This window comes from Thunnus thynnus, chromosome 12 (genome assembly GCF_963924715.1).
Source record: "Thunnus thynnus chromosome 12, fThuThy2.1, whole genome shotgun sequence".
NCBI lineage: Eukaryota > Metazoa > Chordata > Actinopteri > Scombriformes > Scombridae > Thunnus > Thunnus thynnus.
Window position 1 is genome coordinate 30,157,704 of NC_089528.1, and position 16,049 is coordinate 30,173,752.

The window sequence follows — 16,049 nt, forward strand, 5'->3', positions numbered from 1 at the left end:
TTCAAACTGGAATGACAAAAAAATGATGCACAGCTCTGAAGGCCACTAGTGTAAAGTTGTCCAAACTTCCCTTAAATGAAACTTAAGAACAACAAAAATGATTCAGACCCAAACAAGCTGCTGTCAGTTCGCTCACACAACTCTGTCTGTAATATCACTGTAGTTTCACATCAGTTGATTTTGTTTTGTTGATTTCCTCTTAGTATAATGACTGCATTTATACAAGAACAACAAATCTGATTTTAAACACCCTGCTCTCCTCTTCTTTTTTTTTGTCCCTGTCCGCTTTTTGTGCTATTTTGGATTTTGTGCAGCTAGCTAACATAGCATCTGGCCCGCTAAAGTTACTGTTGTCTGTCTTTTTGCACCATCTTATGAATAACTTTCTTAGACATGGGATGTAAAATCAAAAGTCATAGAAATTGAAAATATAATCTAATATAAGCACGTGTGTACAAGCACACTTGCTGTTATAGCTAACTGAAGTTAGCCAACTTTAGCAAGTTGATAAACAATGTTGTTTTTGCTAAATGTTAGCTAGAGCTAGCTACTGTTGGTGGGCCGAGATCTTATCACAATAAGCTTTTCATGTCTCTGTCACTGATCAAATATCCACTGAAAGCATTTATGAAGTGAAGCGTCTTTAAGTAGTTTGTTCATCAGTAGCCAGATTTGTGTTTTTTTAAAAAATCATTTTTCCTTGATTTTTCAGCTTAAAAGTCTATTTAAGTTGATTTAATACCGATATTGAGTTGTTTTGCTGACATTTTTTTGTGTTTTACAGCATATTGAATACATGTTTCTGCTCATTTACGGCCGAAGGAGTAACTTTGAGGCTGTACTTTAGCAGTTTTAATCACTGTATACATCTGCCATGACTTTCTGTTAACAGATAAGTCTGTCGATTTTCTGTATTTTTCTTCTCGTCAACAAATCTCATATTTGGAGCCAAACTAACAATGATCTACTAACAAGTGTTGTGTGTGTATCCAAAGCCTGATATATCTTATTCTTCTGTGCCTCCGTTGTTGTCCAAAAACTGTTTAAAACAGATCAATGAGTCACATTGGGACGTCTAAAAAGATAAATAAAAGCAATTTTCAGTCTCAGGATAGAAGTTCCTCTTTCCTGAGTTACAATCTTATCACTGTTATTAGACAATGGAGCCATTTCTACACAAGCTATAGTAACAGGGATGAAGGAACATGTCACCCAGTGCAGGGGTGTGGCTCATTGACATGTTTTTAATAGTTTTTGGACAACAACGGAGGTCTACGGTACAGAGTAATAAGATATATCAGGCTTTGGATAAACACACAATACTTGTTAGTAGATCAGTTCATTCAGTTTGGATCCACACTTGAGATTTGTTGACGATAAGAAAAATATAGAAAATCGCAGCCATACGCTTTAAAGTTACTACAAAGAACTTTCATTTTGTGTTGATTTTGGCGGCCCCCTGTGGATGAATGAAGACTGCATTTCCCATGAGCACCAACGCCTTGTGTCATAAAGATCTCAGTCTGGCTAGCGCGTGCATTTGTTTTGGAAGAAAGTGAAAGAAAGACACAACATATTTTTAATTTTAATACTATTTTTCTTTTTTACACACTCTTTCTTTTTCTCTCAACTCTCTAAAAACGAGTCAGGAAGCCGACAACAAGCCTAAATTTACTTTTAACATTATCAAACGAAGGGAAATGTCCTCCCCTCCTCCTAGTAACGTCTTTGTACTCCCTCATGCTACAATGCTACATGTTAAGTAAACATCAGCTCCTCTGGTCTGCGTGCCGTAAATCGTTTCGTCTGATTTTGCCAACATTTTTGGAAATATGCATGTTTCCGCAGAGTCAGATGAGAAGATGGATATCAGTTTCATCTTTGTGCAACCATAGGAAAGGATGTGTTTAGCCTAGCGTAGCATAAAGCCTGGAAGTCTGGGAAACTGCTAGCTTAGCTACATCAAGAAAAAAAAAATACACCTTCCAACAACTCCAAAACTGTATGAAAATGTTTTTTGTCCTCTATCTCAAAGTGTATCTAAAGATCATGTCTTTTTGGCAATAAATAGGCCAATCAACATTTCAGATGTTTCTCGTCTGTGTAAATGCAGCCTTCCGCACAGATATTACCAACAGCTTTGTGCTGCATTTTGACAGCCATTGCAAGAAAAAAGCATGACCCAAAATATAAAATAAATAAATAAATACATTGAAAAGAAATGTACTGTAAAAGGCCAAGGCACAAATAATTTGTAGCAATCAAAATGTCCATAAAACGACAGGTTATGTAGAATGTGTCGATCAGTGCATTGCTTGGTTACAGTGAATACAACCGTACTAAACAGAATAATCACAGCAAGCACTATTGCCCTCTTGACTACACGGATGCCATAAAGTGCTCCTTTTCACATACAGATGAGTTCACACACGGAGAATAAAGTAAAATACACACGTGTTAAGTGCACACACACACACACACACACACACATAAGAGGGCAGAAATGTGTTGAAAATGCTTGTTTTTAGGTACATACATCCTTAATATGAAGACCAGATTATGGCTTTGAAACAGGAAGGATTCTGAATCTGAATTTTTTAAAACAGTATACTCATGTGATACTGTACATAGAAAACAGATGGTTAAATTTAAAGTGTATTTCAACTCGAGTAAGCTGTTTTCCTGCAGGTTTACTGAACTGCTGCTGCACTTTGGTTCAACCGGAAATGAATATTTGAAAGATATTTTGCTCTTATTTGTGTTGTTGGTTGTTTCTACATTCAAAATAGAGAAATGTCTGCAGCAACAACTAGCACTGCTGATAGGGAACAATTAATAAAATATTGTAAATTTGTTTCATTGTTTTCATGAAACAAAAATACGTTTCAGTCCCAGAGCTTAAACAGACATTCACATGACTTTTATTTACTTGTAGTGCATGAAAAGCCTCAAAAAATCCCTAAAATTAGTTTTTAGCTCACTGAAACAACACAGTTGACGCTTGTGTTTCAAACTGTAAGCTTGGAGAAGATTTGGGGTTTTGGGCTCTTTTGGGCGCTACAACCGAATCAGAGAGTAAAGTTCAAAGTATTGAAGAATTGTTTTAGTACTATAATCATGACAAGACCAAAAACATTGAATAATCATGGGTGAATGTTAAAAAACGACGACCTAACAGCCACTGCTAAGGACAAAATTGTGTGCAAATTACATTACATCCAACTAAAGGGAATCTGTCTCCATTTAGAATTTATACTACAGCACCTCTTAATTGTTCAAACCAAATCATATTTTAATCTTAAAATGGTTTGTTAATATATTTAAAATGGGAAATCTAATTCATTAACTCACCAGTACAGGAGCAGCTGGAGCAGATCCGGCGTTTTGAAAATAGTCAAAATTTCAAACAAGCAGGAGAAACATGAGGAGAGACATTTAAAAGAAAAACATAAAAAATGCTGATTGTCAAATTAACAGTTAAAGGGTCATTCCCAATAAATAAGACTAGTCTCTGCACTGCTTATAATGCCAAAAACAAAACTGAAAAACAGCTTCTCTTCAAGTGTCACAGATTAAAACACATAGAAACACATTAATTACTCAAACTGGCTTTAAACATCCAATTAAAATCATCCACTGTGGTTGGAAACGGTGTCATTAAACTTCTCACATGTACATTTCCCATCGGAGGAGGCGGACAAATCAATCAGTGCAGCGGTTAACTGGAGCAGGGATGGTTCATGTTTAAATCTTCCAGTGACAAGTCATCAAGTCATTTGCAAAATGATAGAATAATATGTGGCCACAAACAGCACAAAGCCTTTACAGGAAAAATAAAACATTACAGTATCATGTCTGGGACATAAAATGTTATTTGATTAACAAAAACTCATGTGGACAAGAAATGAAATGAAACTGGAATTGTTTTTTACACTGTAAAAAGTAATGCTAGCACTCCATTTGAAATATTGAGGGGATGGATTTTGTTTACTGCAAAAAAAACCCCATTAACAAGTCATTTTTACCAGATAATTCCACGTTCCCACATCTCAGTTTTTCCTTGTTTCAAGACATTTACAGAACTGAGTTTCAGCCAAATTTGTTTTAAGAAAATAGGAGTTTTGAAAATTAATCAAACATGCATTAATTTGTATTGGAACACCATTTTTTTGGGACTAAAAACAAGGAAAAATGAAATGTTAAGATGTTTGAATTCCTGAGAAGAAGAATAACTTCAGGTTTATGTGTTTGAGTTATTAAACAATATTAGCATTTCATCATCAGCTGTGTTTGCTAGCATCACTTTTTTTTTTTTTTTATCCCCCCAGTGTTCCCAGTGTTGTCTTGGAAGACAATTTATTCATTTTTAACAATTTACAAAATTTTAAAAGTCTTAATTTTAACAGTAATTTGCCGTGTAAATATAAATATACCAATGATTTTTTTTTTTTTTTACTGTATATAGTTATTTCCAGTGATATTCCTAAACTGGTGCATGCCTGTAAATTTAGAGAGGAAGCAATATGAGTTTTAAATTTTGAATGGAAGCAATTTACGTGTATTTCACAGATGATTTAAAAAAAAAAAAAAAAGTAGTTTCTGTAAATGTAACTTGGTTTGATGTGCGAGGCAACAAAAACACTGGAGTTAAATTAAATCTTATTGAGTCTTTATGACGTTGAGACGTTAAACTTCAACAAAATCAAAATACTGAGCAACTCCACTTTGAATGGACACAACATTAAAACTTCAAGCTGATATAAAAAATAAGTAAATAATCAAACAAATGAAGAGTGAAACATTCCAACCTTTTACATTTCTGTGCAGCTGAAATCATGTTGAGTCTGGATTGAGCGAATGAGCCGAAAGCATCACAAAAAGCTACAAAAAAACCCCAAAAAACGATATATTACAAAAGCAAGACTGTACTGTGCACTAAGTTTTTTTTGTTGTTTTTTTAAAAAAAAAGACAAATCACCACGGAAGGAAACAGAGTTCACATTCATAAATCCTGTGTAGTTTGTTGTTTGTTTGGTGCGTGGTGACGATGAAGTGACGCTGAAACACTAAATAGAGAAAGAGTCATTCTGAAGGATGTTTTTCTTGCTTCAGAGGCACAATGAATGAATGACTACAGGGATATATCGTCATGTTTTTATATCTATACGTTGTTGTAATAATGGGTGTCTGCATCGCAAGATAATTCATTGTATAATATATAATTGAATGGGATTCAATAGCAGAAGATAAGTAATAACAGTAACTTTCATATAATAAGTTCAGTAGATAATAATAATAATAATAATAAGTGTTTGGTTCACCTTCCTCATTTCAGACTGTATCTGCTTCCACAACAAGCTTCAACCTGCACAAACTGTTTGTTCAACACGCAGCTTACTGACAATACTGAGTCAGTTCATTGTAAAGCTGCAACTAAAGATCATTTTCATTATTGATGAATGCTGATGCCAGTTATTTTCTTAATAACAATAATCGTTTGATCTACAGTATAAAACTCAAAAATGTGTTTTTCTTCTTGTTCCTTCAGTTGGATGTTGTTCTCTTCTCTCAGTCAATTAACAGGAAATGAATCAGTAATTGCTTTGATTGAATAATAATAATCAAATAATCATTTTTTTAAAGCAAAAACGCCAAAGATTTGCTGGTTGCCGCTTCTCGGATGTGAGGATTTGAAGCATCTCTTTCAGTATTTTCTCACATTTTATAGACAAAAAAGTTTTTATCAGTGAATCTATAATGAAAATAATGTTTTAGTTGCAGCCCTACATTCATCTGCTGAAAGAAAGGAAAGGAAAGTTTCTCTGTTTCTCACCTTAAATCTCAGTTTGAACCTGCAAGCTGGATTTATGACATCACAACTAGTTTGGAGCCAATCGTGGTCCAGTATTCTAGTATCCAGTATAATTTACACAACTGTGATGTGGAAACTTGAAGCCTCCAGTGCACAAACACTGAGAGACGTCTGGTATCCAAGCAGGAAAAATAGAAATTAAAAATATTTCCATACTCATTGACTCTGGATTTTTATTGAGAGAGAAGGAGTAGATGTCATTTTAAGGATTTTTAACAGTAATTTAACTTTTTTTTAATGGAAAATTTATATCAGAATCCAAGCAGAGGATTTTTAGATGTCTTAAAACATGACTGGAAGCTTTCTCTAAATTTACTGTCATGTAAGAAAAGCATCAAATTCTCCCACTTGAGGAGCTGGAACCATTAAATGTTTGGCTTTTTTTGCTTGAAAAAGGACTTAAATGATTAGTTGATTAACAAAATAGTTATACTACTTATCATAATGGCAATGCTACTGACCTCATCTTGGATATTCTAATCGCTATCAAACATGTATTTTTTGAATCTTTTCTTTAAATCTGAATGTTAGAATAAGCTAAATTGTTGGCTAATGTGAAGATTTAAATGTCAGATGTCCTCTTGGTCACACTGCATATGTGTTGGACACTGTCTCTTGATTATGATCTCTTTTACATCCCTTTTCACTAGCTTGGTTTCCATCAAAATGTAATGTAAGTTTTAAATGAATGTCTAGAAAATCAGTTAAAGAAAATTCAATTAAATGCCTGTGTCTGTCTGCTCCTGTTGTGTGAATAGTTGGTGCCGTTAAATCATTTTATCCACACAACTACTTTTACACCTCAGACAACACTTTTTTTTTGCAATTTTTCAACTTTTTTTCTGAATTTCCAGCATTTACAATCAAGTTTTTTATGCTCAAATTGAAAAATAAAAAAAAATAAGTGGAAGGAAGGAAACACCATTATTGATTGCTCTTTGCAATTTAACTGGTGATCCATGATGTATTTCTAAAAGGTCAAAATTTAAAAGGCATGGACCAAAACTAACCACATACAAAAACCAATGCAAGAGTCTGTTTTTACATCTTGCAGTGCAGACTAATGAAAACAAACTGCTCGTGCAGTCGAAGCAGCTTCAAGTAAAACCTTAAAGTTCTCGTTGAAGCCTGATGTGGAAGCCCCCCCCCCCCCCCCCTGTAAAACCCCCCTGACTCTGAAGGTGCTTTAACATGCTTTAACTGTGTAAAAATCCATGTGTTTAGATATAGTTGGATGTCAGATATTACATTCAGTATCAGTGTTGTCCTAAATCTAAAGTAGTAAATGCTATTTCGACCTATATGTGATCATCTGTAAAGCTTTGTTTTGCAATAAGTGGAGCTCAGGCTCATGTTGTTTTAACTTTTAAGTTTCATACTTTGTAACGGACATAAGAAACTTCAGCCTTCGCAGCCGATCACTTGATTTACTTCGTGTTCCTCTCGTCTTTCCAATAAGTGAGTTTGTGTTTGTATTTGGACGTTTGAGTCTCTTGCACCGCTGTAGTGAACTTTACAGTTTTGTAAGTTGTTGTTTTGTTTTTGAAGAAATTTTTAAAGAAAAAACGCAGGTAATGAAGTCGTTTCATCTTTTTTAGCTGCGTTACTATGGAGATGTGTTGTCGGACAGTAAAAGTGAATTAATTTTCCTGCTGCAGACGTTTCTGATCAGTTCCAAATACTTTTTTTTTTTTTAATAATTGACTGTTCATAGCTGATTTATGGATGTCTGAAGCTGACATCTTATGGTAATTGTCTAAAATTGGTGATTTGTGGGTCTTTAAATCTTATTATCGTGTATTATCTGGACTGTAATTATTTAGGAGCATCTTTTGATTTTGGAGCTTTATCTCTGGACATGAATGAAAAGTGAAGAAGAGCCATGCTGGGAAAAATGCTCCCAAAGTAATAATTTCTACTGAGGCCTCCATAATTATTGATCCAGAAGAGATGTTATTCTGTTATTCTGCAGTGGTTTGCTTCCTCCAAGGTATTTTCATGATCACACAGGTGTTTACTGTCAGTTCAGGGTCAAACTTAACATTTAAATCCAGTATTTACACGGTGGACGTAGCATGTAGCTCGTACAGCAAAGAAGAAGAGACAGTGCAGCCATGTTTGTAGTTCTGTTTCCGAAAAGTCGGGGAAATACTGGATTTAAACGCAAAGATGTTCTCATCTGAGGCAGACGATAAACAGCCGTATGATCATAAAAAAAAAATAACAAAGTACTGTTGAGGTCACATATGTGTCTGAGGTGCAGTGGAATTTGTGTTTTACAGATTTTAAGATTATAAAACACAGACGAGCTCTGCAAATAATAAATAACACCAGAGCTTCATATGTCAGTAGAGAATTTATCGTTATTAATTGTAGATGTTTCAACATTTTCTAACTTTTGATGTGGCTTTGTATTAATAGTTCAACACAACAGCAACTAAAGCTGTTTTGGGCCAAATTTGAACTGCAGCTTATATTCAAATACAGAAACATTTGTGGTTGTTTGATCCTATTCAAGAGTTTGCACAAATTAATTTTATGATTGTATGTAGTAGAGAGCTTCCAAAGGCCCATAAAGATAATATGTTGTGTTTTTTTTTGTTATTATCTTGCGCATCTTTCAGGATTTCTGGTTAGTGTTACGGTTAGAAATTTTAGTCAAGATTTGTTTTGATATCATAAATGTTTTGATCATCTATCGGAGAACTGATGAACTGAAGTCGAGACGCTTCAGCTAGAAACGTTTATAAAATTAAAGGTGTCCGTGTGGTTTATATCCCTGAATTCATGTGCCAACAAAGCAGCAGAGATTTAGTGTTTCAAATTTTCAGATTTCTTTTTTTTTTTTTTTCAAGTGGAAAGTTTGTATGCATAAAGTGGTGACATACGACTCAAGAGCACAGTGGTGACAGAACAAAAAACAAACAAACAACAAAAACAACAACAACAAAAAAACCCAAAACTGATGATGATGAGATCCTCGAAGATTTTACAGCACAACGTGAGAAAAACACGACTGTCGAACTAACCAGTGTTTTGTTACCCAAGTCCCTCTCTCTCTCTCTCTCTCTCTCTCTCTCTCTCTCTCTCTCTCTCTCTCTCTCTCACACACACACACACACACTCGCCAAACAACATACAAAACAAAGAGACAGGAGACTTTTGGTTCCAGTATCACCCTCCGACCGTCGCCCCCCCTAGGATGGTGCACTATCATGCAAACCATGCAAAAAACAATGAAAATGTATCCATATAAAAAAATAAGTGTTACAAAATGGCATAGCAAGTATATGTATCCATTCAATCTCATTTTCCGTTTCCTGATATCCTGAACTTTGCAGTGTCTACACTAAAAATCGCATGCGTTACATGCAGTGCGGTTGGCTTTGCAGCGATAAAGCTTTTGGGTGTATATAGTATGTATATTAATGTTCTTTTTTTTTTAATTTGAGCTAAATTTTTGCGAAGAGTGCGCTGTACAGAGTTTTACTTTACAAACTGTCTGGTTTCCCTTTTTTTTTTCCTGGGCAGTCGATGCCATGGCTCTCTGTCTGGACGGCGGTCGGTTGCTGAGATCGGCCTCTCGATGACCTCGCTCGCGACCTTGCAGCATCAAGGCGGATTACAGTAGACCCACCTTTACTCCTAATGGTTCGGTCCAGAGGTGTGGCTTTGACCCAAACTGGTTTGGGTTTAGAGGCATGGGTTGGATTTTAAGGTCTTAACTCAAGAGTCGTGGATTTCTGTGTGGTCACAGACGAGCTCGCCTCCTCTCAGGGCGGCGTGTTCCACACAGCGTCACCGAATCCCTCCCCCGTGGAGGAGAGCGGCAGGGGCCCCCCGCTAGGCGTGAAGGGGTCCGTGTCCGTGTCTGTCTCCCCCTCCGCCAGGTAGCTCGGTCTGGCTCTCGTCCAGCTGGCGTCCCCGGTTGCCACCATCGATAAGTTCACCCCTTCCTCCCCTTCCCGCTCCCCAGAGATGCTGAACCCGCTGGGTGAGCGCTCCAGCTCCTCGTGGTTCACCGAGAGCATGGAGAGTGGCGAGTCGCCCCCCCGCCCCCCTGTGGTCCTGCCCAGCCCCACTGATAAGTCCTGCAGGGAGCTGATGGGCAACACGGTGGGACGCTCGGTGTAGGTGGGGATGGCGGCCGGAGGGTGGCGTTGGTGGAGGTGTGACGGCGGCGGTTGGTGATCAGGAGGTAAGCGGCCTCCTCCGGCCAACGCCGCCGCCTCCCCTCCTCCTCTGTCCCCCCTGCCGTAATACGGGTTGACCTTGCTGACAGGCACCTGGTACGACATGTGTGGGAACGCCTCGGCGTAGTTGAAGAAAACCCGTCGGATCTCGCCGCCCCCTGTAGGGTCGCAGGTCTCCAGGGTCATGTGGGCACCGCCGGCAGAGTCCACCTGCAGGTGCTCGGTGTGCTGGATGTGCATGTCCACCAAGAAGTCCAACTTCTTCTCCATGTCCTCCACCTGAGACAGAGAGACATCACACCAGCAGCTCAGAGACGTCAAACTGTTTCTAACCAACATCTTCATCATCACCTGCAGCTCTACTGAGCCTTTGTGCCTGTTTCAGTTCATTGTTTGGTCTTTGTGACCCCCAATGTTACTGTTTTGGTTCAGTGTCAGTGGTTCATCAGCTCTGATAAATCCACATCTGCCCAACACCAAACACACAAACAACTGGTGAACATAGTGGAGCTTTTCATTCATCAGGTGGACACAAACATATCACAATATTATGTTGGTTTGTTGAATTTGTGAACACATTCGCCATATGAACTTTAGACGGTGATAATATGTCAGTCGTTTTTACAGCTTGTTGCGCTAAATGGCCATGAATGCATGTTTAACGGTTTCTAATATTCTCAGTCTGGCTTCATGGTTGAATTTTTGTTTTAAAAAGCTAACAAACTCCTGTCCTCATGATGACACAACAAAATTCAGCTGTGCATTCACATGAAACAGATGGAGAAGCTCATTAATGTATTGATTATATAGCTGACAGATAAAATACATGTAAAACACTTTCAAACTGCCTTAAGTATATTGATCTTGCTACATAAATAAACTTGAGCCAATATGACTGGACTAACTTGTGGTAGCATGCTAGCATGCTGTTGGCATTAACTTGATACCAGTCGGCTAACTAGCTTGGTTGCTAACCAGACCAAAAGTTAAAATGGTCAAAACAAAGGAACTTATTTGTTACATCCAGTCACCAGCTCATAACTGACTGCAGACCATGTCACATCTGTTTTGTGGAGCAGTTTATACAGAATATTAAACTGGGATTATATAGCTGACAGACAAAATACATGTAAAACACTTTCAAACTGCCTTAAGTGTCAGAATCTTGCTATATAAATAAACTTGAGCCAATACGGCTGGACTAACTTGTGGTAACATGCTAGCATGCTGTTGGCATTAGCTTGATACCAGTTGGCTAACTAGCTTGGTTGCTAACCAGACCAAAAGTTAAAATGGTCAAAACGAAGGAATGTATTTGTCACATCTGTTTTGTGGAGCAGTTTATACAGAATATTATACTGGATTATGTGACACAGCCGGACTCTCTGGTTCACTTTATTCCTTCAAAAGCTCTGTAAAGATATTTTCTTTTTATTTGTTTTATCCTTCACAGTAAATAAATATTGTAATAATGCTGCAGGTATGAATACTGTTGTATGTATGCAAATGTAAATCTACTTTGTGCACTACTGCAGTTGTAAATTTACAACGTCTCTTGCCAGCGTTGCAAATTTACATGTTAAAGTCACCAAATTTGAGCTCCACATGACAACAAATTTACTTATAAGTGCCACAAATCTCTGCCTCATCAGCAGATTATCAACCATAATTTGTGCAACATGAATATCTGTAACTGAAGCAGCACTGTGGGGCTGCCTGTCTGATTGTGTTCAGGTTTGTTTTTTTGGTCTCAGGTACAAATACATGAGATAAAAATGCATAATAGCATTTTTTTTTTTTATCCTCACCTGTCTCTCCACCCTGACAAATCTACCCATCATGCTTTGGTCTTCAGCATCTGGCATGGAGGCGGCTTTGGCTAGGTAGGACTCATGCCTGGAACACAGGGACACTGAGTAGACGTGGACTGCACACACATTTGTTCAGAGTAAATGAACAAAAGATTCACCTGGACAGTGTAACTGTAACTGTTATTTTAGGAAAATGTTCATTGCTACAGAAAATGGTGAACAAATTATACCAGAATATCTCAAGTCTATTATAATAATTAAAAATGAAAACATACTGAAGGAAGGAGATGCAACCAGATAACTTTATGGTAACAATGAGGTCAAAATAATTACTAGCATTATTTTAGCAGCTTTATTAGTATTTTTTCAGTGTTATGTTGCAATATAATTATCATTTCTTGTATTGTCAGTGTGATGTACCTGGGTGACTGATTGGGCGGGTAGGCAAAGGGTGTTTTCTGAGTTTTCTTGTGTTTGGGGGTGAGGGGGGGTCCAGGGGCAAGAATCATGTCGATCCTTAAAGGAAGAGAAACAGGTTGAGCTCAAAGAACAGAAGACAGAAGATTCACTGACAGTAGGTGCTTTCCATTTTGTTAAAGATGCTTCCTCCGACATCACTCCTCCGTGACCCGGTAATCGATCGTGGTCGGCGTCATTGAGGATTTTCCAATCACTTAAATGAGTTGGATGAGACGAGGAGCTTTGAGCCAAGAGTCACAGGTGTATCCTGGACTTTATTGATTGGTCAGCTGATGTGACGGGACAGTAAAAGGTACAGCCGGGCTGTAGTGTAACGAGAAGCATCTACCACGGCTTGAGGTACCTTAAAGTGTCACCAATGGCCACTAGATGCTCCAACTGACTCCCCTTCAAAATCCTCAACTTCTCTCTAAAAAAACTAAGTCAATAGTCAAGTTTAAGCGAGTCATTCTGGTCTCAATCTCTAAATTCAAACCCTCTAATAAGTGTGTTGCTGGTCATTTTGGAAATTATTGCTCCGTTAATAAGATTTGAAGACTTGAAGTAGCTTTGATGTCTGCCGTGTGGGCGTTGATTGACAGCTGTGATTGACGGTTGGCTCACCTGCTGCTCTGCCCGGCTCCTGGACTCGCTCCAAACTCAATTTCAAATATTCATTTTGGACTCAATTTTTTATTAATAAAATAGAATGTAAATATCTGTTTGAAATCAGAGAAAAAACATGATATGAGTCCATTTATGCAAGTTATGTTGTTAAATGTTAAAATGTTAAATGTTTTTCTATTGTTTATTTATTTTTGTGTTGTGTCTTTGCTTTGCATTCTACTACTTTTGCTTTGTCTGTCAGAGCACTTTGTAAACTGTTTTTAAAGGTGCTATATAAATAAAGATGTTATCAAATACATAGTAAATATTGTGAACTTTTTGCAGAGTCGGGCTCTTTATGTGTGTATGTGTGCACATGAAAGAGAAAAGAGAGAGTTCCTACCAAAGTTAAAATCAAACCTACGCCCTTGCTTTCGATAATAATCACATTTTTAATAGTTTATTTGTGTTTGACGTTGCAATAGATCCATAATCAGTGTTGGAGCAGCAGTTATCAGGTGTTCTCTATTTAATCTGTGTCTGTACACGTTTGCCGGTTGAGTTGCTGCGCGTCATGAGTAATCGCTGTCACCTCTAAACGAGGCTGGAGAAATCGAGGAGGTCTCGTTTTGGTAATTAAATTCCTCTGTCGAGACACGAGTGAGGGAAGTGAGGAGCCACGTTAACTGAATGGAAAGCACCCAGCGTAGAAAACCAAAAATAATCCAGAACTGAAAAAGTTCCTCACCTTGTCTGGAGGTATTTAATTCTACAGAGCATGTCCAGGTGTCCAGCAGAGTACTGCTCGATCACGTCTTTGACATCATAAGGCCTCAGAGTCTCCTTAAACCGCTTCTTGTTCAAGAGGAATTGCATGATCCTGTCAGATAAAAGAAATATATTCAACAGTTTGGACATTAAGGTCACATAAAGAATCCTTTTTACCAAAGCGTAACATGGAAAATAATGGAAAGAATCAAAATGGTAAAAGTTGGTTTTAGAGACTAATGTCCTGGTTCAACTTTATTGTATTGTACCATAATATAATATAAAATAAAATAATTATACATTTAATTTGTACTGCACTTTTCAATCATAGTGAAACTCAAAGTGCTACAGTATTAATAACATAGAACAAACAACATAAAGAAAATAATAATAATAAGAGTTAAGTTGAAAAAGGTTTGCAGCCTCTCAACATCCACCCCTTTTTTTTTGGAATTTTCACCTATGTGGCATACCCAAATGGAGAAGCATGTAACAGAAGAACTGTAAGTCCAAAACGCAGGTATTAGGCTTCATTTGAAAGCTGACATCTTCTAGTTTCTGGAAATGTTTAGCATGTGGCTAAAACGCAACCAAAACTACATCAGTTCAAATATGGTTCAAAAAGGTGTTTTTGGTCCTCGTCTATAATGAGTCATATATGAACAATAACTGGGACATGCTCGGTGCCAGAACTATGCAGACATATCACCAAATACCTTCTACATCTTGTCAACCACACCTGTAAGAAATTCCAGACCTCTAGACCTGACCTTATCAGAGCTTTTAGTTTGTGGTGTCACTGATGTCCCCAAACTTCTCCAAAACGTCTCCAAGTGGCCAAATTGTGCCGATTGCTTTTATTCATGACTGTGTGATGCGAAGCCGCTTACAACTGGCTTACGACCTGGTGGATGTCGAAAAATTAAGCCTTTTTAAAAAGAGTCTGTGCTGCCTTCAGATGGTTAGAAAGGCTGTTCCACAAGCATAATGCAGCAGAGCAGAAGGCTCGATCCATTATGGTGCAGAGTTTAGTACTGAAGGCCTGCTGGCTGCCAGCAGATCTGAGGGTGCAGGTGGAGGTTTGTGGTGTGATTACATATCCACTGATGGATTTGTATGAGAGATCCAAACTATTTAGTTGTATATAAAAGTCATTTCTAGCAGACAGGGTTGTACTGTCACCAGGATCAGAGGTATTTAAAGGCAGATTGGAGGAAACTGTCTTGATCAAACCCAACAGCTTCCAGTTTATTTGAAGTCTCTCGACCTCCAGACCTCCCTGCCGCCCACACAGCTTCCTCTTTTTGTCCCTCGGAACTCCGGTTTTCAGTCGACTTGAACCCGACTCTTCCCAGAGTCAGCGGCTGCTGCTCGAGCATCAGTGTTTGGCAGAAAGTCTTGCGTCCCCTGAAACTAAAAACCCTCCAGGTCTGAACATCCCATTCAGAGACCCATTCAGCCCCGAAATAATGGCGTGGAAGGAAGCAGCACTTTCACAGGGTTAATCACTCATCTCGCAGGCCCTCACGCTAGATTGAGTTCCTGCATTATGTCAGCTGTGTGGCCTATAGATTTACCAGCACAGTCAGCATGTGTGAGTCACACTGGTCACCTCGCTGCACCCAACATCCATAATCTGAGGACCAACTGTACTCTGTACTGAAAATTGGCTCTGATATATCTTAAATAATCAATTTTCTAATTAGCTCCAACAATAAGGTTTTTGTTTTTTGTCCAATTAACTACAATAAAAAGAATACCAGACTTTATAAAAACTGCACCCATCTGCACATAAAAGTACCCATTTCTTTGATAAACTTCCTGTATGTGACATTAAACCGTCAAATGATGATGGATACACGGAGGGAGATGCTAGAAAAAATGCTGTTTCATTGTGACGTCAAAGGAGAAGCAACAATCAGGAAATGTACGTTTGAGGTTCCTGACCTGACTGCCCTGATGACCAGTTTCAGTGTTGGGATCGATTCCTCCATGAGGATGTCTGGGGGGAAGCCCCGCTCCTCTAAGGCTGGATCTGCCAGGGCTCCGGCATCTGAAACGGAAAAAACAACAAGTCGCTCTTTTTTGTTCAGGAGCAGCTAACAGGACGGGACGCTTCATCATGGACACAAAGTCGTCTAAATATTACAGGACCGTTTAGTAACAGCTATCAAAATAAATCATGCAATATAGTATGAAAACACATTTGCAGTGGCAATATAGCTGGAATTCCTGGTCAGGTCACAGAATACAGTGTAACACCTGCTATCTGGTATTTATGAGAGAATAAGTCTTAATTATACGATATGGAAGTCATAGGTATGAGATAAGGTCTCAACA

The 16,049-nt window shown here is 38.1% G+C and overlaps 1 protein-coding gene across 1 annotated transcript in view; it reads right to left on the bottom strand.

The window, feature by feature from the left end:
* Positions 1-18: 18 nt before the first annotated feature.
* kcnq3 (potassium voltage-gated channel, KQT-like subfamily, member 3) overlaps positions 19-16,049 on the bottom strand; it is a 34,746-nt gene continuing 18,715 nt past the window's right edge. Inside the window, exons 10-14 of the mRNA XM_067606839.1 lie at positions 15,657-15,762; positions 13,690-13,821; positions 12,297-12,392; positions 11,874-11,961; positions 19-10,344 (exon numbers count right to left, since the gene is read on the bottom strand). Of these exons, the coding sequence (XP_067462940.1) occupies positions 9,646-10,344; positions 11,874-11,961; positions 12,297-12,392; positions 13,690-13,821; positions 15,657-15,762 (1,121 nt within the window). The 3' untranslated portion in view covers positions 19-9,645. The remainder of the gene's footprint in view (positions 10,345-11,873; positions 11,962-12,296; positions 12,393-13,689; positions 13,822-15,656; positions 15,763-16,049) is intronic.